The sequence below is a fragment of the Lepus europaeus genome, chromosome 18 (assembly GCF_033115175.1).
Source record: "Lepus europaeus isolate LE1 chromosome 18, mLepTim1.pri, whole genome shotgun sequence".
NCBI lineage: Eukaryota > Metazoa > Chordata > Mammalia > Lagomorpha > Leporidae > Lepus > Lepus europaeus.
The window spans coordinates 34,006,240-34,031,722 of record NC_084844.1 but is presented as its reverse complement, the minus strand read 5'-3'; the positions used below and the strand labels follow the sequence as shown (position 1 = coordinate 34,031,722).

At 42.1% G+C, this 25,483-nt stretch overlaps 1 protein-coding gene across 2 annotated transcripts in view; it reads left to right on the top strand.

Moving 5' to 3' along the window:
* TRIM37 (tripartite motif containing 37) overlaps positions 1 to 25,483 on the top strand; it is a 177,555-nt gene that overhangs the window by 113,320 nt on the left and 38,752 nt on the right. For both annotated transcript variants that reach the window (XM_062216752.1, XM_062216753.1), the window contains exons 22-24: positions 3,257 to 3,375; positions 17,103 to 17,213; positions 18,680 to 18,758. In XM_062216752.1, the coding sequence (XP_062072736.1) occupies positions 3,257 to 3,375; positions 17,103 to 17,213; positions 18,680 to 18,758 (309 nt within the window). The remainder of the gene's footprint in view (positions 1 to 3,256; positions 3,376 to 17,102; positions 17,214 to 18,679; positions 18,759 to 25,483) is intronic.

Sequence of the window (25,483 nt, the reverse complement as noted above, 5' to 3'; positions counted from 1 at the left end):
CTGAGACCATTTACATTTAAGGTGACTATTGATAAGTAATGACTTTGGCCTGCCATTTTTCCATAAATATTCCTATTTTTTACTTTGTATTTCCTTTGTATTTTTACTGGACAATTTTCTGCTTGCACTTTGTTTCTTAGTGATGACCAAATATTTATGTTTCTGTGTGTAGCATATCCTTAAGCATGTTTTGTAAGGCTGGACAAGTGGTAACAAATTCTTTCAATTTCTGTTTGTTATGGAAGTTCTTTATTTCACCTTCATTCATAAATGAGAGCTTGGCAGGCTATAGTAGTCTGGGTTGACAGTTTTTTTCTCTTAAGATTTGGAATATATCTCGCCATTCTCCTAGCCTATAGAGTTCCTGATGAGAAGTCAGCTGTGAGTCTAATTGGAGATCCTCTGAAAATAATCTGGCATTTCTTTCATGCACATTTTAGAATCTTTTCTTTATGTTCTACTGTGGAGAGTTTGGCTACAATGTGTCGTGATGACGATCTTTTCTGGTCATGTCTATAAGGAGTTTTGCATTAGGGAAGTTTTCTGTTGTTATTTCACTAAAAACGCCTTCTAATCCTTTCTTTCTTTCCATGGCTTCAGTAACTCCTAAGACCCATATGTTGGGTCATTTGATAGTATCCTGTAGATCTCCAACAGTGTTTTTTAGTTTTCTAATTTCTTATTGTTTAGTTCGACTGTAAATTTTCCAGTGATTTGTCTTCTAAGTCAGATATTCTTTCTTCTGCTTCACCGAGTCTGTTACGGCTTTCCACCATATTTTTTATTTGTTCTATTCAATTCTTCATTTCCAAGATTTCATTTTGGTTTCTCTCTCTCTCTCTCTCTTTTTTTTTTTTTTTTAAGATTTTTATTTATTTATTTGGAAGTCAGAGTTACACAGAGATAGATAGATAGAGAGGGAGAGGGAGAGGGAGAGAGAGAGACAGAGAGAGAGAGGTCTTCCATCCGATGGTTCACTCCCCAATTGGCTGCAGTGGCCAGAGCTGCGCTGATCCGAAGCCAGGAGCCAGGAGCCAAGAGCCTCCTCTGGGTCTCCCACATGGGTGCAGGGGCCCAAACGCTTGGGCCATCTTCCACCACTTTCTCAGGCCATAGCAGAGAGCTGGATTACAAGTGGAGCAGCCAGGACTCGAACTGGCACCCATTTGGGATGCTGGCATTTCAGGCCAGGGCATTAACCTGCTGTGCCACAGCGCTGGCCCCTTGGTTTCTCTTTAAGTTCTCAATTTCATGGGAGAAATTTTCTTTCATGTCATGTACAGATTTCATTTAGTTTGTGGGTTTGCTTCTGATTACTTCTAAATAATCCTACAGTAATTTTTTTAAATTTCATTTCTGTCATTTCTTCAATCTTCTCATTTTCACATTCTAGTATTGAAGTGTTGTGTTTGTTTGGGGGTGTCGTGTTGTATTCCTTATTCTTGTTTCTTGAATTTCTGCTTATCACTCAGCATTTGTGGGGCTACTTACTGATTTCTTCTTGTTTCTTCCCTGTGATGGCTTTAATCTTTGGACTATGCCTCTGTGGATTACTGTAGTGTCTGCTTTTTCAGTTAATCCCTAGAGGTGTGTGGTGGCTGTAGCTAGGGAGCTCTGTTCAGTGCTGTAGGGTGAAGGGAGTTCCAGGTTGACACCCCGGTTGGGTATGGTAAATGTCCCCTTTTTTTAATCAGAGGGGAGCTTTGTTTTGCTCTGTTGGTGTAGTCTCATGCTTACCTCCCCTCCTCAAAGGAGACCAGTGCTTGGGTACTAGCCCCAGTGGGTATAATATTGTCTGCGTTGCCACAAGAACCACACAAAGACTCTGTGCAGTCCTTAGTGTAAGCACAGCTTTGTTGCCAGTGGCTTGGGCTGCTACAGACTGGTCTCACCTCACTCCAGAGCTGGTGCTGAGGTTCTCGGCTGCTGGGGCCCTGAGTTGTGCATGTCCACACCCTCCACATAGATCCACAGTGTCCCTCTAATTTGTCTGGACTTTCCTCTGCCATTTTGCCCATAACTCTTCCCTGAGATGGCAGTCTCCCTACTTTAAAAAAACAAACAAACAAACAAACAAACAATTTTCCTGTGTAGCTTTTTAAGTTTAAAAGATGTGGTGCTAACATTGTGGTGTGGCAGGTAAAGCTGCTGCCTGTTAACACTGGCATCCTGTATGGGTACTGGTTGGAGTCCTGGCTGCTCCACTTCCTATCCAACTCCTTGCTAATGGCCTGGGGAAAGCAGTGGAAGATGGCCCAAGTGTTTGGGCCTCTGTACCCATGTGGGAGACCCAGATGGACCTTCTGGCTCCTGCCTTCGGCCTCGCCCAGCCCTGGTTGTTGCAGCCATCTGGGGAGTGATCCAGTGGATGAAGATCTTTCTTTCTCTGTCTCTGCCTCTCTTTCTCTGAAGTTCTGGATTTCAAGTATATTATAATAAATCTTTAAAAATAAATGAATAAATATAAAAGATGTGCCTTATTTTCTCACTCAATATATTTGGTAGGCAGCATTTTGGCACAGTGGGTTAAGCCACTGCTTAATAGCTACAGCCCATATAAGAGTGCTGGTTGAAGTCCTATCTACTCCAGCTTCCTGCTAATGGACTTAAGAAGCAACAGAAGGTGGCCCAAGTATTTGGGCCCCTGCCACCTCCTGGCTCAGACCTGGTTGTTGGGGTTGTTTGGCGAGTAAACCAGTAGATAGAAGATACCTCTTTCTGTCCCTCTCTTTGTGACTCTGCCTTTCAAATAAATAGATAGATCAATCAATCAATCTTTAACTTTTTGAGGGACATTTGGTGCACTGGTTAAGTTGCTGCTTGGGATGCGTATGTCCCCTATTGGATTGTGTCATTCAAGTCCTGACTCCTCTGCTTCAGATTAAACTTCCTGCTAATGCACACCCTGGAAAGCAACAGATGGTGCCTCAAGTGCTTGAGTTTCTGCAGTCTACTTGGGAGACCTTGATTGAGTTCCAGGCTCCTGGTCTAGCCCAGCCACAACTATTGCACGCATTTGAGAAGTGAATTAGTGGTTGGAAGATACCTCTCCATCTGTCTCTCTGCCTTTCAAATGAACTGAAAAGAAATACAAATTTCAAAATAATAAACAATAACACAAAATTTGAAATTTATTGTTACCACCTTTGCGTGTACTCTACTTGGTTTGGTGTTCATTTTCAGAAAAATGAAATATACCTTATTGTGTCACTTACTGGTTTTATAAAAATACCAAATTATACTTTCTCTCTTTTAGGGCTAGTGCTAAAGGAGGTCGCCTGGAAGGATTGCAGGTGACTGATTTGGAAAATAATTCTGAAACTGAAGAGTTGCAGCCTGTGCTACCTGAAGGAGCTGTAGCTGCCCCAGAGGAAGGTAAGAAATGATAAAGTCATAATTAGGTGTGAGGCAGGAAGAATATGACTCTTTTGTGGTGGTGGCAGTGGCAAGGAGTATTAGTTTAGTAAAAGTGTCACTGAGGGACCTAGCACGTGGTGTAGTGGGTTAAGCATTTGCCTATGGCACTGGCATCCCATATAGGTGCCAGTTTGAGTCTGGGCTGCTCCACTTTGGATCCAGCTCCCTGCTGATGGCCTGGGAAAGCAGTTTAGGATGGCCCAAGTCCCTGGGGTTCCCCCTGTTCCTGGCTCAGGTCAGCCCAACTCCAGCTCTTATTTCTATTTGGGGAGTGAACCAGCAGATGGAGGACCTCTCTACCTCTTCCTCTACCTCTACCTCTACCCCTACCCCTACCCCTACCTCTACCTTTCTCTCTCTGTGACTTTCAAATAAATAAAATGAATCTTTAAAAAAAATAATACTGAAATACTAAATATTAAGCCTTTGTCTTTGAAGTCAGTTTTGGTTAATATCTGCAGATTGCTTTGCTTTGGATTGAAAGAAGAGCAGCCAGTACTCAATCCAGCACTCCAGTATGAAATGTGAGTGTCCCAAGCAGCAGCTTAATCCACTGTGGCACAACAGTTGCCCATTGTTTTGTGTTTTTTGTTTGTTTGTTTTTAAATTGAGAGGCAGGGAGACAGACAGATAAACAGAGAGTGAGCTCTCATCTGTTGATTCACTCCTCAAATATCTACAACTGGGTCTGAGCCAGGACAAAGCTGAGAGCCAAAAACTCATTCTGGGTTTCCTACATCAGTGGCAGGAACAGAGTACTTGAGCCATCACCTCTTGCTTCCTTAAGTGCACATTAGCCAGAAGCTAGAATCAGGAGCAGAACCAGGGGTTGTACCCAGGTGCTCTGACATGAGATGCGTCCTAGGTAGCATCTTAACGAGTAGGCCAAGTGCTCACATCTAACCATGTTTAAAGTTTGTTACGGAGCCCTCAGCTCTGCCAACTTATTTCCAGTTTTACTTTCTAGTCTTTTGTCTACATATTGTTTCAAGTTCATCATTCTTTATCTGAAAGCATAGAAAAATCTTGTAATTTGAGTAACAAAGGTACTTGAAACAAGGCTGTGTGCATCGCCCTTTCTGTGACCTTCATGTGTTAGCAGAAAAGAATATTAACTTTGCCAGTGATGTTTAGCATTGGGATTTTTTGTTCACTTCTTTGTAAAATTCTGCCACCTTCTACCTCTGCACTTATTTGAATTTCAATGATTGATGAATAGCTTAAATCGTATTTGCAGATGCAGCCACCTCTGCTATCCTGAGAGACTGTGGGTGTTAGCATTTTTAGGTTTTTCAGTTAAAGTTTGACACTTCCTATTGGTTGGTGTTCCTAGAGTTGGCTTCATTATTTCAGTAGAAGAGATGAAAAAGAGTAGATTTTTGATTGTTAAAATATTAAGAAATGAATTTGTTATGATTGATCCTACAGAAGGGACCTCTGAGGATTAGCAATTTTGTATTTGTTTATACATACTGGTTATGAGTTGTAATAGCTCAAATTATCCAGGATGTGCTGTAATTATGTGCTCATTTTTTTCATGCAGCATTTATAAAAATGCTTGTAATTTCCTAGCATGACATTTGATGTTGTGATATAGTAATTCCTAACCTACTATCTAGTTCAGAACTTCTGTATATTGGCACCGTTGATGTTTGGAACTGTATAAATCTTCATTGTAGGGCAACTATTCTCTGCATTTTATTAGCATCTTCAACTTTTACCTGCTAGATGCCAATAGTACTGCCACCCACCCCTTGACCCTAAGTTAAAACAACCAAAAATGTTCACATTTGTTTTCACACCTGTAAGCTTTGGCAAACAGTTGTGTGAGTTTGTCTTGTATCCATGTATAGGAAAAATAAGCCTCTTTTTTTTGAAATGAATATATAGAATGTTTTATGTCAGATCACTGTAGATTTTTCTCTTTTTAAAGTTTTTATTTGTTTACTTTTTAATTTATTTAAAAGGCAGAAACAGACATCTTCCATCCACTGGTTCACTCCCCAAATATCTACAACAGCCAGGGCTGGACTGAGCTGAAGCCAGGAGCCTGGAACTCAGTCTGGGGTCCTGCATGAGTGGCAGGGATCCAAGTACTTGCACTGTCACCTGCAGCTTCCCGGGGTGCTCATTAGCAGGAAGCTGGAAGTGGAGCTGTGACTGTAACCTAGACACTGATACTAGATGTGGTCATCTCAATAGTGTCTAAACTGCTTTGCCAAAAACCCACCTGCCTGCCTCTCTCTTAAGAGATGACTGTGTGCAGAAACTTGAGGACATTGTTTTTCAGTATTGTTCCTGGCTGGGAATTTGGGACTACTGAAATGGTCCCTTAAATTACTCTTAAGCATCAATAAAATGTAACTGTTTTCTTAGACATGATTATCACAGATAATCCTTTTCCTTATGAACTGGACCATATGGGTCCATGGTCTTATACTAGATTTCTCGGGGCCGGCGCTGTGGTGGAGCAGGTTAAATCCCTGGCCTGCAGTGCCGGCATCCCATATGGGCACCGGTTCTAGTCCCGGCTGCTCCTCTTCCGATCCAGCTCTCTGCTATGGCCTGGGAAAGCAGTGGAAGGTGGCCCAAGTCCTCTTCCTGGCTTCGGATCGGCACAGCTCCATCCATTGCGGCCATCTGGAAAGTGAACCAGCGGATGGAGGGCCTCTCTGTCTCTACCGCTCTCTGTCTCTACCTCTCTCTGTAACTGTACACTTCTCGTCACAGTGGGATTCTTTCACAGGGAATGAAAAGATTTTCAATCCCAGTTCAGGACTGGCTGCAAATGAGGTACCTATTATATGGATTACAACACAGGCTGTAAATGAAATGTCTTCTGTATGGATTACATGAAAAAAAATTTTTTTAGATTTCTCTTCTATTTAATGGTGTGATGCTGAAAAGCTTGACTTTTTTCCTCCCCAGTTGGTAGCCTATGGAATTCCTGTTGTTTAGGCCAATTTCCTTCTTGTTCTACATAAAAGTTAGTGCCAGCTGTGGTAGCATAGATCCTTTTCAGTTGAATCAGGGGTACTCAAAACCCCTGTCCCAGAGAAAAGCCTGTATACACCTGTTAAAACCTTGCTGGTAGCCTATCTAGGAGGAATCCAGGGTCTGATGGACTGTGGTACTTTGGGGAGCTGGTGTTGAGCCTCACCCTTAAGACTCCTGTGTCTCACATTGGAGTAACTGGGTTTGATTCTTTGCTCTGGCTTCTGATTCCAGCTTCTTTACAGTGCCAGCCCTGGGAGGCAGCAATGATGGCTCAAGTGATTGGGTCCCTGCTATGCACGTGGGAGACCTGGGATTGCATTCCCAGTTTTGGCTCAGGCCTAGCCCTGGCTGTAGTAGGTACATGGGGAATGAACTTAGTGGATAGGGGTGCTCTTTTTTTCTGCCTCTTAAGTAAATTAAAAAAAAAATTATTTTTGAAGATGCTTTCAACAAGTTGCCAAAAGAATCAAAGGACTTAAACAGTAATGAAAATAAACTTTATTGTTTTAGCAAGAATTCTTCCAATAGCAGGAAGTTATACCTAATGTGATAACAATTTCAGCATTGTAAAATTTAGCTGCTTAATATCATCAAGAACTTGGTTGAGTTTTCACCTGTTGCTCTGCTACTGTAGATGAGTTGACTTACTCCACTCATGGTGGCAAGGTGGTCATTGCAGTTTCAATTTCATAGGGAGCCACCAACTCTCTGAGAATCCAGAGCCTTGTTTCACTGTATACATCTCTGTTTACCAATAAGGAAAACCTTTCTCAGAGCACCTCACTAATTACTGAAAGGGAAAGGTAGCCAAGTCCCATCATTTGGTGCCCCTCCCTGACTTGTGCCACATGGCTGTGTGGGAGAAGGAAGATACCTGAATGATTGAGGTTCTTTTAGAAAGAAGAAAGGCAGATGGAATTGTGGAATTGTTCATGAGTAGAATAGAGTGTCAGCTGCACCACATGGTTCAAATTTTTTCTGAGTACCTGAAACTTGAATGCCTGGATTAAAGGGTGTTTTAACTCAAAAGTTAGCCTTACTGAGCTTATAAGGATGTTCAGAAATTATGGTAAGTGATTAAATAAATACTTTATTTAAAATTTCAGATGCAGCCGGCGCCGCGGCTCACTAGGCTAATCCTCTGCCTTGTGGCGCCAGCACACCGGGTTCTAGTCCCGGTCGGGGCACCGATCCTGTCCCGGTTGCCCCTCTTCCAGGCCAGCTCTCTGCTGTGGCCAGGGAGTGCAGTGGAGGATGGCCCAAGTCCTTGGGCCCTGCACCCCATGGGAAACCAGGAGAAGCACCTGGCTCCTGCCATTGGATCAGCGCGGTGCGCCGGCCGCAGCGCGCCTACCGCGGCGGCCATTGGAGGGTGAACCAGCAGCAAAAGGAAGACCTTTCTCTCTGTCTCTCTCTCTACTGTCCACTCTGCCTGTCAAAAAAAAAAAAAAAAATTTTCAGATGCAGATTTCTTTTGTATTGACATCTGTGAAGCATCTTACAGTTAATGGTATCTTGTAATCACTGTCAGTGACAGGCAGTAGTTTGTCTTATTCACAGAGGCGGGAAACTTTTAGGTCCTAATACTTAATAAACACAAAGTGATGTTTTCATGCAGAAATTCCTTCCTGGCATTTTTTTTTTTTTTTGGAAATGGATATTTTCTTGAATCTTCAAAAACAATTAGTCACTTTTAAAATGAGAAAAAGTATTCTATTAGAATTAATTTTAACAGTCCACACAGAAATGTTACTGGTTTGAAGGAACCCATTTCTAGGAAGTAGAAAGTTAAAATTGCATGCTGATACCTGGAATCAAAGGTTCAGTTCAACAGGAACACTTTGGAAAAAAGTGACCATAAACCTGTCCTGGTGATAGCTGTTGCCATTGTATATGTGTTCATGACACTGTTTGCTTCTAGAAAATACCAGTGAGTTTACAGTTATATACATGATAGAAGTCATGAGTTGTGGTCCCAGAAATAAGAAGTCTTCAAAGCAAACTAAGTCTTAGATTGGAATTTTCAGTTCAGGTACTGTTGAACTATTATACCTGCCAAGAGTTCGACATGTTACATTATACAGTAATACCCACAGTTGTTTTCCAGTGTTCACTGTAGACCATCATTCTTGTAAATACTGGCTGAATGATTTTTTTAAAAGATTTTTAAAAATTTGAAAGGCAATTCAGAGAGAGAGGGAGAGACAGATCTTCCACCTGTTGTTTCACTTCCCACATGGCTGCAATGGCTGGGGTTGGGCTGGGCAGGAGCCAGGAGTTTCTTCCAGGTCTCCCACAAGAGTACAGGGGCCCAAGTACTCTGGCCATCCTCCGCTGCCTTTCTTGGTGCATTTGCAGAGAGCTGGATTGAAAGTGGCACAGCCAGGACACCCAACCTGTGGCCATATGGAGTGCTGGTGTTGCAGGCAGCAACTTACCTGCTATGCCACAGTGCTGGCCCCTGGTTAAACAATTTTTAAGATAATTATAGAGGCCATTGTTGTGGTGCAGTGGGTAAAGCCAATGCCTGTGACGCCAGCATCCCATGTGGGTGCTGGTTCATGTCTCACCTGTTTTACTTCCAATAAAACTTCCTGCTAATCTACTTGGGAAGGCAGTGGAAGATTGCTCAAATTCTTGGGTCCCTGCCACACACATGGGAGACTGGGTAGAGTTACTGGCTCCAAGTTTCAGCCTGACCATTGAGGCCATCTGGGGAATGAATCAGCTGATGCTCTCTCTCTTCCTCTCCCTCCCTCTGTCAGCCCTCTTCCTTTCAAATAAATAAATCATAGGGGAAAAAACTGTGCCAGAAGTTCAGCAACAGTTCCATGAATGCCCACAAGGTGGAGGTAGTGCACCTCAGAAGTAGCTGCTTGAGATCTCTAAGCTCTGAGAGATGTCACTTTAGCAAAGGAAAGGTTTTTTGGTTGTTTTTTTCCTTTGCTGAAGTAGAAAAAGATTTCAGAAATTCCCATGCATCCAGCCTATGTCTTCTAAATATTGAAGGCGAATCTGTACTACCTAAACCTTTCTTGAAAACAGAAAAGCAAGAATTCACCAGTTAATGATATTAATTATATTTTAATTATATATAATTATGTTATAATTATTTAAAATATATTAATTATAATTTAATGAAATTATGTTGTATAATTTAATGAAATAACTTGGAGCTATGGTTTTATTTGTTGGGAGTTTTTATTAGATTTATAAGTTTTTTTAAAAGACTATTTGTTAATTAATTAATTAATTTGAAAGAGTGGCAGAAGGAGAAAGATCTTCTATCTTCTGGTTCACTCCCTAAATCCCATAACAGGCAGGGATGAGCCAGGCCAAAGCCAAGAGCTTGGAACTCCATCCCCGTGGCAGGAATGTGAGTACGTGGACCATCATCTGTTGCCTGCCAAATGCATCGTCAGGAAGCTACATTGGGAGCCCAGTAGCCAGAACTTGATTCCAAGCACTCAGAGGTAGAATGCAGGTGTCCCAGGTGGCAGTTTACCCTGCTGCATCACAACTCCTACCCCAAGTTCTGTTTTTTAATAGTTAAAATGTCTGTTCGGGTTTTCTGTTTTTCTATGATTGAGCTTTGGTAGTTTGTGTCTATCAAAGAATTTCTTTCTTTTTTTTTTTTAACTTTTATTTAACAAATATAAATTTCCAAAGTACAGCTTATGGATTACAGTGGCTTCCCCCCCCCCCCCATAACTTCCCTCCCACCTGCAACCCTCCCAGCTCCCACTCCCTCTCCCATTCCATTCACATCAAGATTCATTTTCGATTATCTTTATATACAGAAGATCAATTTAGTATATATTAAGTAAAGATTTCAACAATTTGCACCCACACAGAAACACAAAGTGTAAAGTACTGTTTGAGTACTAGTTATAGTATTAATTCACATTGTACAACACATTAAAGACAGAGATCCTACATGGGGAGCAAGTGCACAGTGATTCCTGTTGTTGACTTAACAAATTGACACTCTTGTTTATGGTGTCAGTAATCACCCTAGGCTCTTGTCATGAACTGCCAGGGCTATGGAAGCCTTTTGAGTTCGCCAACTGATCTTATTTAGACAAGGTCATAGTCAAAGTGGAAGCTCTCCTCCCTTCAGAGAAAGGTACTTCCTTCTTAGATGGCCCGTTCTTCAAAGAATTTATTTGATCTATGTTCTTGATTTCATGAGTCATGTTGTTTTATATTTTATCCTTATTATCTTTTTAGTGTTTGTAAAATTAGAAATTTTGATGCTGGTAATTTTGTTCCCTTTTTTTAGTTAGTCTGCCTAAAGGCTTTTCAGTTTTGTTGACCCTTTCAAAGAACAATGTTTTGTTTCATTGGAGTTTTTCTGTTTTTTTTTTTTTTTTTTTAACTTTTATTTTGTTTGTTTCCTTATACTGGCTTTGGATTTTTTGTTTTGTTTTTGAAGATTTTATTTATTTATTTGAGAGACAGAGTTACAGACAGAAAGAGGGAGAGACAGAGAGATCTTCCATCTACTAGCTTACTCCCTAAATGGCCGCAACTCTCAGAGCTGGGCCAATCCAAAGCCAGGAGCCAGGAGCTTCTTCTGGCTTTCCCATGCAGGTTCAGGGGCCCAAGCACTTGGACCATCAACAGAGAACTGGAATGGAAGAGGAGCAGCTGGGACGTGAAATGGCGCCCATTTGGGATGCCGGGCCCCTGGCTTTGGACTTCAATTTTCTCTTTTTCTCGTCTCTTAAAGTGGAAGCTTAGGTCACTGACTGGAGACCATTTTTTCTTTCTTTCTTTCTTTGTTTAAATATTTATTTTATTTATTTGAAAGGTAGAGTAACAGATTTCTCTAATCTGCTGGTTCACTCCCCAAATGGCTGCAATGGACAGGACTGGGCCAGATTGAAGCCAGGAACCTGGAACTCCATCTGGATTTCCACATGGATGGCAGGGGCTCAAGCACTTGGACCATCTTTCACTGCTTTTCCAGGCACATTAGCAGGGAGCTGGAATGGAAACAGAACAGCCAGGACTTTAACCGGCATTCATACAAGATGTAGTGTCACAGGCCATGGCTTAATCTGCTGTACCACAATGCTGGTCCCAGAGAATATTTTCTGATATAATCATTTAGTCCTATGAATACCCTTGAAGTACTGCTATAGCCACATCCTATGCATTTTGATGTTTTATTTCCATTTTTATTCAGATCAGAATTGTTTTCATTAAATCTGGAAAACTTGGAGCTGTCTTCCTCTGTTATTTTTGATGTTTTTATAAATGTAATCTATCTGACACAATTTTTATCCTCTTGCTGCTTTTCTTTTTTAAGATTATTTATTTATTTGAAAGATAGAGTAACAGAGAGAGAGGTCTTCCATCTGCTGGTTCACTCCTCAAATGATCACAATGGCCAAAGCTGGGCTGACCAGGAGCTTGGAGCTTCTGGGTCTCTCATTTGGGTGCAAGGGCCCAAGTACTTGGGCCATCTCCCACTACTTTCCCAGGCCATCAACAGGGAGCTGGATTGAAAGTGGAGCAGCCGGGACTTGAACTAGCACCCATATGGGATGCCGGTGCCGCAGGTGGAGGCTTAACCTACTATGCCACAGTGCTGGCCCAATTCTCTTGCTTCTTAATTTTTTTTAATAACTTCCATCTAATTTTCTTTTGCTTTCTTGTTCAAATTCTTTAGCTCTCCAAGTTTATTAATCCTTCTTTAAAAAAAAAAAAGTTGTCTTAGTCACCTATTAACATTTTAATCTTTGTGAAGTGTTCTTAGCCTGTTGGGACACCTGCCTCACATATCTGAGTGACTGGGAGTCTGAGTCCTACCTCCATGTCAGATTTCAGCTCTCTGCTGTGTACACCTTGGAAGGCAGCAGGTGGTGGACCGGGTAACTAGGTATCTGCCACCCATATGAAAGACCTATATTGAAGTCTTGCCCCCCAACTTCAGCCTGGCCCAGTCCTGGCTATTGTGGGCATCTTGGGAGTGAGCCACTGGACAGAAGATCTCTCTCTGTGTCTGTCTCTGTCTCTACCTTTCAAATAAAAATGCATCTTAAAAAATGTTTAATTTTTTTTTGTATACGCTGATTATATAATGCTTTAATATATAAGGCTTGTCTTTCATTTCTAGAAAATATATTTAATTCTTTTTAACAGTCTACCTTTTCCAAGTTAAGTAGAATTGTGTAGTTTCTTACAAGTTGTTTCATTTCTTGAACAATCCACAGTGTTTTCCTTCTTTTTGTGAATCTGCTAATTCTTGGTTTAGGTGGATTGTTTGCCTTGTTTACTTTGGAACACACCTTTGAGACTTTTTTTTTACCCTCTGTGAGAATTCCTAGGATATGTCATGGATGCTTCACTTCACAGAAGTTTATGTGTATTAGGGGTATATTGTCTGTGTTAGCATTTTTAAGATTAATTGATTGATTGATTGATTGATTGATTGATAAGGCAGACTGGCAGCAAGATCTTCCGTCTGCTGGTTAACTCCTCAAATGTCTGCAGCAGCTGGGGCTGGGCCAGGCTAAAGCCAGGAGACAGAATACCATCTGGATCTCCCACAGAGATGACAGCTACTCAAGTACTTGCACTAACATTTGCTGCATCCCAGGTGTATTAGCAGGGAGCTGGATTGGAAGCAGAGCAGTGGGGACTCAAACTGGCATTCTGGTATGGGATGCAAGCAGTGGCTTAAGTCACTGCACCACCACACTCAACTCCCATGAGCCCTTTTATATCAGCTTAGAAACCCTTATTAGATAAAACCAACATCCCTGTTATCTCAGCTTTGATGTTTGTTGATTCTTCCTTGTTTTTTAAATGCTGGGTAATTTCGGATCATATGTTATATATTTTTGAGTATAGTTTTATGAGCCTCCAGATGTTGTTTTAATCTGCTGATTTGGTGCTACTGAAAATACTGGCTTCAACTACGTGTCTGTTCTTACTTACTTTTCAAAATCCCTAAGTAGCTATGCCATACATTCTGTCCAGCTTGTATTGCTGGATTCAGAGGGAAAGACAGGGTAGAATGTACGTGCTTACTGCACCTTACCTAAAACCTTTCCTCCATAGATGATTTTATATTTGCTTTATTCAGATAACACCAGGTCGTGAACAATTTTTATGTTAATTTATTGAGATTTGAACCTCAACTTTAAATCCCACATCCAAATTAGGCATTCAAAAAAATTTTTAAAATATTTATTTATTTAGAGCCGGTGCCACGGCTCACTAGGCTAATCCTCCACCTGCGGCGCTGGCACCCCGGGTTCTAATCCCAGCCGGGGCGCCAGATTCTGTCCCGGTTGCTCCTCTTCCTGTCCAGCTCTCTGCTGTGGCCCGGGAGTGCAGTGGAGGATGGCCCAAGTGCTTGGGCCCTGCACCCGCATGGGAAACCAGGAGGAAGCACCTGGCTCCTGGCTTCGGATGGGTGCAGCGCGCCGGCTGTAGCGGCCATTTGGGGGGTAAACCAATGGAAGGAAGACCTTTCTCTGTCCCTCTCTCTCACTAACTCTGCCTGTCCAAAAAAAAAAAAAAAAAAAAAAAAAAAAGATTTATTTATTTATTCGAAATTCAGAGTTACACTGGGAGAAGAGAGGCAGAGAGAGAGGTCTTCCACCCACTGGTTCACTCCCCAGTTGGCCGCAACGGCCGGAGCTGCGCCAATCCAAAGCCAGGAGCCAGGAGTTTCTTCTGGGTCTCCCATGTGGGTGCAGGGGCCCAAGCACTTGGGCTATCTTCTTCTTCTTCTTTTTTTTTTTTTTTTGACAGGCAGAGTGGACAGTGAGAAAGACAGAGAGAAAGGTCTTCCTTTCTTCCTTTACTGTTGGTTCACCCTCCAATGGCCGCTGTGGCTGGCGTACTGCAGCCTGCGCACCACGCTGATCCAAAGTTTGGCTATCTTCTACTGCCTTCCCAGGCCATAGCAGAGAGCTGGCTGGAAAGTGGAGCAGCCAGGACTCGAACCGGTGCCCATATGGGATGCCAGCACTGCAGCAGTGGCTTTACCCACTATGCAACAGCGCTGGCCCCGAGGCATTAAAAATTGAGTTTGAATTTTGAAGTGATACTTTTTTCCCCTCTCTGTAGAGCTTGGCACAACCAGACAGAATTCCTTGTCATTTTCCTATGCTTGTGGGCAGAGTTTCTCTAATCTAGTCTTTCAATAGAATTTATCTTCACACAAAAGATGGAATTTTAGTCTCAGTTTTAACTCCCTTTCTATGGTGGGTCTAAAGCTTTCTTTCCTTTCCCTGTCCTCAAAGAAGTATTAAAATTCTTCACCTCCAGGACAGCTGTAGCATCTGTCCCATTAGTGTTCCTTGTCCTTTATTTCTGATACCTCTGGATTTCTGTCCTGTTTTGGTTTTTTTAATGAAAGTTTTTGGTTTTTATTTTTTTATTTTTTTTTTATTTGAGAGACAGAGGTCTTCCATCTGCTGGTTTACTTCTCAAATGCCCGTAACACCTGGGGATGAGCCAGGCCAAAGGTAGGAACCTGGAACCCAATCCAGGTCTCTCACATGGATGGCAGGGACCCTAGTATTTGAGCCATCACCTGTTGCCTTTCATTAGTAGGAATCTCGTGGGACAGTATGAGACAGGCACCTCAGGCAGTATCTTCACAGCTGTATAGGTGCCTGCCCCACCATCCTGTATTTTAAATGATGTTTCATTCATTTATGTTTACCTAGTTATTTATAAGAATTTGTAGCAGAAAGATATTTAGTTGTTGTTTTTTTTTTAAATCACTATGTTACTGAAACAGAAATAGTGTCTCTAGGGTTGAGCATCTGGTTCAGCAGTTTTTAAGATGCTGTTTGGGATTCCTGAATCCCATTGGAGTCCCTAGTTTGAGTACCATTTCTGCATCAAATCCATCTTCTTGTGAATATTCATCCCAGGAAGCAGCAGGTGATGGCTCAAAATCTTGGATCCCTGCCATCTCTGCGGTAGACGTGGATTGAGATCTGGGCTCCTGGCTGTGGCCTGGAACAACCCTGCCCCAGCTGTTGCTGGTATCTGGGGAGTGAGCAGTAGGTGGAAAGTTTCTCTCTATCTTTTTTCTCCCCATTCCCCCCACCAACCCCCATCTCTCTGCCTTTCACAGAAAGTAAAAATAAATTTGAAAAAAGTGTTAAATAATATTATCTATAGCATTTAAAAATTTGCTATCTATAAAAACAGAACTGTAGGCCCAAACAGGATATAAATTATTGTTAGATGTGCCTTAATTTTTATTTTTTTTAAAGATTTATTTATTTATTTGAAAGAGTTACACACAGAGAGAAGCAGAGGCAGAGAGAGAGAGACAGAGAGAGGTCTTCCATCTGCTGGTTCATTCACCAGATGGCTGCAACAGCTGGAGCTGCGCTGATCTGAAGCCATGAGCCAGGAACCAGGAGCTTCTTCAGGGCCTCCCGCATGGGTGCAGGGGCCCAAGCACTTGGGCCATCTTCCACTGCTTTCCCAGGACATAGCGGAGAGCTGGATCAGAAGTCGAGCAGCTGGGATTCGAACCGTGCACATATGGGATGTCAGCACTGCAGGCGGTAGCTTTACCCGCTATGCCACAGCGCCAGCCCCAGTGCTTTAAATTTTAAAAAGTTATTTATTTAAAAGGCAGAGTGACAGAGAGAGGGAGACAGAGTAAAATTTTCCAGAGGCCAGTGTTGGCATAGCTGGTAAAAGACACTGCCTGCAAAAGCTGGCATCCCATATGGGCTCCAGTTCCAGTCTTAGCTGCTCCACTTCTGATCCAGCTCCCTGCTAATGTGCCTGGGAAAACAGTAGGAGATGGCCCAGGTATTTGGGCCCCTGCCTCCTAGGTGGGAGACGCAGATGAAGCTCCTGGCTCCTTGCTTTGGCCTGCTCCACCCCTGGCCATTGTGGCCATTTAGGAGTGAACCGGCAGATGGATGAGATATCTCTGTCTCTGCCTCTGACTCTGTAACTCTGACATTCAAATAAATAAATCTTAGAGAGATACCTTCCATTTGCCTGGTTCATTCCACAACTAACCACAACTGCTGGGCTGGACCAGGGCCAGGACAAAACCAGGAGCCCCAAACTCTACCAGGGTCTCCCATGTGGGTGCAGGGGCCCAAGCGTGTAGGCCATCTTCTTCTGCTTTTCCAGGTACATTAGCAGGGAGCTGGTTTGGAAGCAGAGCAGCTGGGACTTGAACCAGTGCTCATATGGGATAATGGTTTCACAAGTGGTGGCCTAACCCACTGAGCCACAATGCAGGTCCCAGGAGTTCTTTAATTTTTAATGCATTTATATTGTGCATTTTTATATAGTATGTTTATGTTTATTATGTAGCCAATAATTATGTCTACAATAATTTGGGAATCAGGAGTTCCTGTTATGACTGCAGGGAAAAAAAATTGATTTGAGGAAAGAAAATCAGTGTGGTTTCAACTTAGAGATTTCAGGTGCTGTGGAGAGGGAAAATTTAAACTTTGAGAACAAAAATTAGACCACTGTTTTAAATAAATGGAAAGAACTGAGGTTTGCATGATTAGTTTCATCCTTATTTTGTTTGCTTGGTGTTTGATTTGTTAAAATCTTGGTGTTTCACGTCAGATTCAGCAGGAGGTTGAGGTTAGTAGATGAGAAGGTTCCCCTTTGCTTTGGTTTACACTGGTTTCTTATCAGAAGCATGTTCTCCCCTTCTCTCCTGCTAGGAATGAGTAGCGACAGTGACATTGAATGTGACACTGAGAATGAAGAGCAGGAAGAGCACGCGAGCATGGGTGGATTCAACGACTCTTTCATGGCACAGCCCCCAGATGAAGGTGCAACACATGGTGTCATTTCACACAGATTAATTAAGGCTGTCGCTGCTGCTGCTTTTTCTTCTTCCTCTGCCACTGCTGCTGTTTCTACTTAGACTCCTGCTCTGCTGCTTTTGCTTCTCCTTGTTCTGCTTCTTTTTAAATTGTTGTCATTTGTGAAACAACATTCTTTGGTTAACCATATGGTGAGTACTAAAAAAAACCTGGCGGATAGTGTGTGGCTTCACTAGAACCTCAGGAGTGCTGTGTGCTGGGTGGACAAGGTGACTACAACCTGCTTTTCCGTAGCCTTTCACCTGAAAACGACTCACGGGAGGATTTTCAGCAGAGGTCATTCGTGGCCTGCAGTGCCTCCGTATTTCCTGTCTGGCCCTTTAAAGGAAACATTCACCACGACTGGGGAGGTTTCAGATGTTAGGTGTTCTTACTTCTCAGAGATTTTTCTAGCTCAGTATAAAATAATGTGTGTTTTTTAAAAATAACCTTTTCTGTTTTCTTAGAAATGCATGCAAATTATGCAATCATCAATATTTATTCTCTCCACCCCATCCAAAAAAAGTTGTTAGGAAAATAACTCCTCAAGAGAAAACCAGTATTGATATTTTATCTTGTTTTCTTCTGGTTTTGTTTGTATTCCTTTTACCCAGATGAAACTGCAATTTGTAGTTTTGTATTACGCTCTTTTCACTTAAATATATTTGTACTTTATTTAGGATTTCATAAACTTCATTTTTTCATGGAACCCTGGTATTCTAACATGAATGTGCCATCACCTTTTTAGTGATTTTCTAAAATACAGATTGAACAATAAAGGGAATACTGTGAAGTTAGAGGACTATTCATTGAAAGTTGCCCCAGACCTTAATTATCAAGTTGAGCAGTCCTCTCCAAGATTACTGGAATGACAGATATTGTCAGCTTTCTCATTGGCATACATTCCTGGCGTTCTCATTTATTTTTCAGTAAAGAGGCAAGTGTTTGGTGATTTGTTAGTGTTAACACACCTTTTGTAATTGCCTCTGCTTCTGAAGGAAGCATCAAATTTTGGGCTAGTTATTTTGAGTGCTGGTGAGTTTTTATACAGTTTAATTGGCTTTGAGATGCATTTTATGCTTATAAAGCCTACCTCTTGGAAGCATACATCATCCTCATTTCTCGTTCCCTTCTTCAGCTGCCCTGCAGGGTTCCCAGGCAGGAAGGGTGAGGCAGTCAGTGCCTTTCACCTTGTCCCTGTGGGTGTCTTTTACACATTTTGATTTCTCTTCCTTATGTTCTCTTTGTGTTTGCTTGCATGTGACTCAGATCACAGATTCTCTGAAGGCAGACATTTGTTCCTAGCCCAGCATATCCGCACCACTTAAGAAACACATTTGAGAAAGATCATTTAAAGACCGAGAAAGCAAATACTCTTGTTATGTTATCTGCTCTTAAATTTAAGAATTTTTTATCTTGTAATTTTTTTGTAGGTACACATTCCAGTTTTCCTGATGGTGAACAAATAGATCCTGAAAATCTCACCTTCAATACTGATGAAAACAATGGAAGGTAATTGCAAAGTCAAGAGAACTGACTTGCAAGCTAGTTTGACCCTGAAATGTGCTGTGGTTGTGCTCAAATCTGTCATCAGTCAGATAATCAGATTTGGTCTTATTTTTTTCATCATCCTTACCTGAAAGTAATTCAGAAACTGTTGAAATAGCTCAGTTCTAGAAGATAGTAGTACCCAGGAAGAGATCAACAATGGGGAAGGGGTTCTTTGCAATGTAATGAGATAACAGTGTAGTCCTCAATCAATTTAGCAAATGAGTGCTTTAACATAAAAAAGCAGCTGTCTGCTACGACAGAGGCTGGTGAACTGCCAGAAGATGTACCCAGAGGCCGGGCATGCACTCAGGGACCCGCTCAGCAGTACTGCTCATCTGTCTGTGGCTAGATGCTCCATTGTATGTAAATGTATTCCAGTGGGTTTTAGTTACAGTTGATGGTCTCCTTGGGACCTATAGGTTAGTGAATAGAAAAACTACTTATGAATAGATACCTATAGACACTTTACATGAATAACTGAAGTAACACTAGACTCAATTTACACTTCGGAATATGTTGACAGAATAACATTTTAATTTATTTTTCTTTCTTCTTGTTCAAGTGCAGACACACTTTAATAACATAATATTTCTGTTGTGTGAGTTCTGCAAATATAATTTTAAATGACTTAATGTGGATTGGTCATGTCCCTGGTCATGTGGGCACACATAAGATCATTTAAAATGATTTCATTATTTTCTGCCTCTTAGAATACAAGTATGAACAACAAATATTTTAAATCCCTCTTTGTTTTCATTAGTTGACCGTTGACTTCAGTGTCGTTGCATTTAAAGATTCCTGCATATTGCACAGTTGTTTATGTCACAGTGAGATTGTGATAGAAATTTGCTAAACAGTTGCCAAACTTCATCATTGTGCTCCTGCATTTGTGTTTAAGCTGCTATATATTTGTGAAAATTATACTGAAAGTTGACTAAGCAACTATTGAAAGAGCATGACTAGCTATATATACCTGTGAGAGACATCTCTGCTTCTCATATTTTACTTAATGAATAGTGTTCACTTTTCCATGTCTAATGTCATGCTGAATGCTGTGACTCATAGTTTATTTTGTTCAAAATAGTTTGCCCTTTTTGTTAATAAAATGAACTTGAGAAAATATGCCTCTGCAATTTATTAAAAATGGGACCAGAAACCTTTTTGTACTCTTGTGGTAGTGGCTGTTTAGCAGTGTGGACAAGATCAAACATTTGAGCATTTTGTTGTGTGGTGAGGGTTAATATCTCATAAGAAGCTTCTATCTCAGTCATTTTAGAATCACAATAAGCCTCAGAGACCAAAAGATTTCTCCAGTTCCCCAGTGATGCCAAGGATACTGGGGTTTTCTCTCGCCCTTGATGTAGCCTGCCAGCCTTGGCTGTGCTAGATTTTTTGAAGCAGTGAGGGAGGGAAGAAGCAAGGGAGCAGAATCAATCGCTCCACACTGCTTGTCCTACTTTCTTGCACTTCCTGTTCCCTTTTAGAGTCCCTGCTCTTTTTTATTTTTTAGCCTTTCTTCTTTTGCTGAAGGGCATAGTTCTGTCAGCCTTTCTATGGTTATCTTGTTTTAGTATTTAGTGTCTCAAGTTCATTCCTAGAAAATTTTTCTATAGTTTTTCTTAGGCCTGGGGCAGGTGTGGTAGTATAACATTTGGCCACTGCTTGGGTTGCTGGCATCCCGAATCAGAGCTGGTTTGAGTCCAGGTCACTCTGTTTCCAATTCAGCTTCTTACTAATGCTCTTGGGAAGGCATCAGATGGTGGCCCATGTGCTTGGGTCCCTGCCACCCACGTGGGAAACCTGGAGGGAGTGTTGGGCTCCTGGCTTTGTCCTGACCTAGTCTTAGCTGCATGCATTTAAGGAATGAACCAGCATGGGAGATCTCTGTCTCTTGTCATTCTGCTTTTCAGATAAATAAACCCTTTTTAAGCCATTTTCTCGAATCTAAAAATGTCGTTTCAGTGCTTGATTTGTGCATGAGTATGTAGTTTTTGGCCAGCTTTGGCCACTGTGTCATTGATTCCTTGAGTAACCTTTGTGATGGATGAGTTGGGCATTGTAGCCATTTAGCAGAGGAACCTGAGCTTCAGGGAAGTAAGTGTGATTGTCTTCAGGCTCAGCATCACTGGCAGGAATGGGCTGAAATTGTGGCCTAGTGCTTTTTTCAGTTTATCTCACTTGAACCCAGCACAACATTCTGATCCTTAATAATTAAAACTCTAATGATTGTCCTATTTTTTAAACTTTTGAGATAATTTTAAATGTGCGGAAGAAAGTAAGAATCTTTTTTTTTTTTTTTTAAGATTTTATTTATTTACTTGAGAGGTAGAGTTACAGACAGTGAGAGAGAGAGACAGAGAGAAAGGTCTTCTGTCCGTTGGTTCACTCCCCAAATGGCCACAACGGCCGGAGCTGCACCAGTCCAAAGCCAGGAGCCAGGTGCTTCCTCCTGGTCTCCCACGTGGGTGCAGGGGCCCAAGGACTTGGGCCAGCTTCTGCTGCCCTCTCAGGCCATAGCGGAGAGCTGGACTGGAAGAGGAGCAATGGGACTAGAACCCTGCGCCCGTATGGGATGCCGGCACCACATGCGGAGGATTAACCAAGTGAGCCATGGTGCCGGCCCCAGAACATAAGAATCTTGAGAGTTCTTGTATACCCTTTGTCTAGATTCTACAAAGGGGCTTAGAAAAGTTGACTGAAAAGTGGAATTGGTGCAGAACATTTTTGAAAACCCTAAACAATTTTTTATAACATATGTTTTCCAAAAACTGAAATATTTTTTTAAATTGATTTTCATTTTTTTATCTGAAAGATCTCCCATCTTCTAGTTGACTTCCCAAGTGCCTGCAATAGTCAAGGCTGGGACAGGCCAATGCTGGGAGTCAGGAACTCTGTCTGAGTCTCCTGAATGGATGGCAGAGACTCAGCTACTGGGCCCATCATCTTCTGCCTCTCTTGGTATGCATTAGCAGAAAGCTAGACCAGAAGTGTACCTGGGACTGGAACCAGGCACTCCTATGTGGGATTTGGGTGTCCCAAGCAGCATTTTATTTATTTATTTAGTTGAGAGGCAGAGTTATAGAGTGAAGAAACAGAGAGAGAGAGAAGTCTTCTATCTGCTGGTTCGCTCCCCAAATGGCTGCAATGACTGGAGCTAGCCAATCCAAAGCCAGGGGCCTAGACTTCTTCTGGGTCTCCCACGTGTGTGCAGGGGCCCAAGCACTTGGACCATCTCCCATTGCTTTCCTAGGCCACTAGCAGGGAGCTGGATTGGAAATAGAGCAGCCAGGACTCAAACCAGCGCCCATATGGGATGCTGGTGCCACAGGCGGAGGTTTAACCTACTGCGCCACAGCACTGGCTCCCCAAGAAGCATCTTAACCGCTGTGCGTGCCTATCCCCTCTCCCCATGACTTTTGAAGGAGCCTTGTATGCATGGATTTCATCATTTTTTGTACCAAAATAAACTTACCTTTTAATTCCATTTCCATGAGCTTTTTGAAGTTCTCTTATACTTTTGTTAATTTATATAACCAGACAACCATGATTAAATATTGATTATGGTACTATGAACTGAACTATAGAGTCTGTACGGATTTCACCTTTTATTTCACCAGTGTCCTTTTTCTGTGCCAGGATCAAGTCTAGGAGCCTATATTACATTTTGTTTTCATGTTTCTTCCAGTCTTCCAGTCTATGATAGTTCCTTAGTCTTTCTTGCTTTCGTGACCTTGGTGTTTTCTAAGAAGACTTTATAGAATGTCCCATCTAGGTCTGAAGCTTTTGTACACTAAATTGGGGTTATACTTTATCTGGAAGGCTACCAGAGAGACGATGTGCTCTCGTCAGTGGCATCACGTCGGGATATGATGTTGGTATTTGTTACCGGCACTGTCAGCCTTGACTGCAGAGATTGCACACAACTACCATTTCAGCTAAACTCTTGCCTACTGATTTTAGCACCTACCTATAGTGATTGCTACTGAAGTGTTCTCTCTCTTTTTTTTTTTTTTTAAGATTTATTTATTTATTCGAAATTCAGAGTTACACTGAGAGAGGAGAGGCAGAGAGAGAGGTCTTCCATCCGATGGTTCACTCCCCAGATGGCCACAATGGCCGGAGCTGTGCTGATCTGAAGCCAGGAGCCAGGAGCTTCTTTCAGGTCTCCCATGTGGGTGCAGGAACCCAAGGACTTGGGCCATCTTCCACTGCTTTCCCAGGCCATAGCAGAGAGCTGGATCAGAAATGGAGCAGCCGAGACTAGAACTGGCGCCCATGTGTGATGCCGGCACTTCAGGCCAGGGCATTAACCCACTGTGCCACAGCGCTGGCCCTCTCTTTTTCATATTTATTTTCATCTACTTGAAAGGCAGAGCAACATAATGAGAGAAAGATACCTTCCATGCATTGGTTCATTCCTCAAATGGCCACAATAGCTAGAGCAGGGCTAGGCCAAAGCCAGGTGCTTCAATCTCTAGCTGGATCTCCCATGTGTGTGGCAGAGGCCCAAGTGCTCGAGCCATACTCAGCTGCCTCTCGGGATGCATCAGCAGGAATGCAGAACCAGACGCTGCTGCTCTGACAGGGAAGGGGTTATCTCCCTCGGCAAAGGAACCCACTGCAATGTTCTAATGATAGTTTCCAGTTCCCTAATTTTGCATATAGTTTTTTTATTGTTATGTAAAGAAAAGTTGTTCCTTCTTCGCATTTATTTCCCAATTTAATCGTGTCAGTTTAGGTTAACATTTATTTTACGTTTTGAGTTGTGTTCTAAAGTTGTGATTTGAGGTTGTTGTAGTCATTAGAAATTGCAAGTTCACTCCATTGTCCTTTTGATAAATCCCATCCTTGATGGTTGGTTTATTTACATATTACTTTCTCACAGCAAAACATGCTCCAAGCTTACCTTGTATTTTTCCCTACCTAAGCCCTAATAGAATCAACCACTTCTTGAAGAACCATGGAAACGTATTATTTGTGTTAATACATGCATTTCTATGTATTTGTTTATGTTTGTAAATCTTTTTTAAGGAAAAATGATGCATCTATATTGTTAGCTGGACCTCCAAACCAGCTAACCCCATAGGCTCATTTTAACCCCCTTTCTTGTCTAATGCTTTTTCTAACAAGAAAAACCTGGCTCTAATACATTAGCTGCAATATTTCACTTGTTCAACCTGAATGTAAAAACCAAGTATCTTAGAACTGTTGACCTATGCCCATGAGAAATTTACCACCTAGAATATAGTGCTCTTTGTCTTTTTTGTTCTCATGTCAAAACTGTATCCTGAAGTGATTTAGGTCCTTATATTCAAAATTATATTAGTTCCCTTCTTTCCTAACTTCTTCATTGTGACTACATGATTCATTTATAATACAGCTAGGTTTCATCTGTTTTAGTCTGCATTCTGTCCTCCCCCACACATCCTGTATTTTTAATTTACATACATTAAAATGCAATCTTTCTGATACGTAGTTCTGTGGGTTTTGACAGATGTCATGTATCTGCTACCACCACACTACACAGAACATTTCAGTCACCCCCAGTATTCCCTTGTGCTTCCCTCTTCTCCAAGTCCTGGCTGATTTGTTCTTTATTTTTCCCTGTTCCTGAGTCCTCTAATAAAATTTAGTTAAGTTTCATCCATTTTATGTAGATTGGTACTCTTTTTTTTTTTGCTGAGTAGTATTCCATTGTATGGATATGTCACAGTTGATTCATTTACCCATTAAAGGCTATTTGGATTGTTTCCTGTTTATGAGCCTTATAAACATCTGTGTAAGGATTTAAGTGTGAACATAAACTTTGATTCTCTAGGGTCTGTGGGTGGGATGGCTGGGTGTGTAACAAAGCAGCTGCTGGCCTCTGTCCCCTGTTGCTAGGAAGCAACCCCCAGAGCCCTTGGAAATTTCCCAGGTGACAGGGGTGCTAGTTTATGCTAATAAGCTGGCACTGGCTGGGGGTGCAGAGCTCTCAGTCCAGTTGTGTTCAGCCTCATTGCGGATGATGCAGTCATGGCCATGCGATGCACTCCCAATAAAACTGGTCACTGGCGCTCAGCACCTGGTCAGCACAACTCTATATGACTCTAAATCAGTACTGGGAGGTCACTTGTCCTCCTCTCGGACCTCACATCATCTCACTATCTGGCTGGTTCGCATTTCTATCCTTTTATCATAAAACTGTAATCCTAACTAAAGTGCTTTCCTGGGGTCTGTGAGTTGTTTTGGTGAATTTTCAAATCTGAGTGGATGGTGGAAGTCCCACAAATTTGTAGCCAGCTGCTCAAAACTGAGGGTGGTATGGGAACCTGTGAACTTACAGCTGGTGTCTGAGGTGATGGTGTTCTTATGGAAGACTTTGCCCTAAATCTGACAACTGTCACCTAACTCCAGAGAGTTGGTGTCAGAACTTATTGAGCTGAATCCTGTGGTAACAATATGCTTAACTTTTTAAGGTACCGCCAAACTTGAGCAAGTGGCACTGCCATTTTGTGTTCCCACCAGCAACATACCAGAGTTCTAGTTCAGTAGAAGATGGCCCAAGTCCTTGGGCCCCTGCACCCACATGGGAGATCTGGAAGAACCTCCTAGTTCCTGCCTTTGGATTGGCCCAGCTTTGGCCATTGCAGCCATTTGGGGAGTGAACCAGTAGATGGGAAGACCTCTTTCTCTGTCTCTCTGCC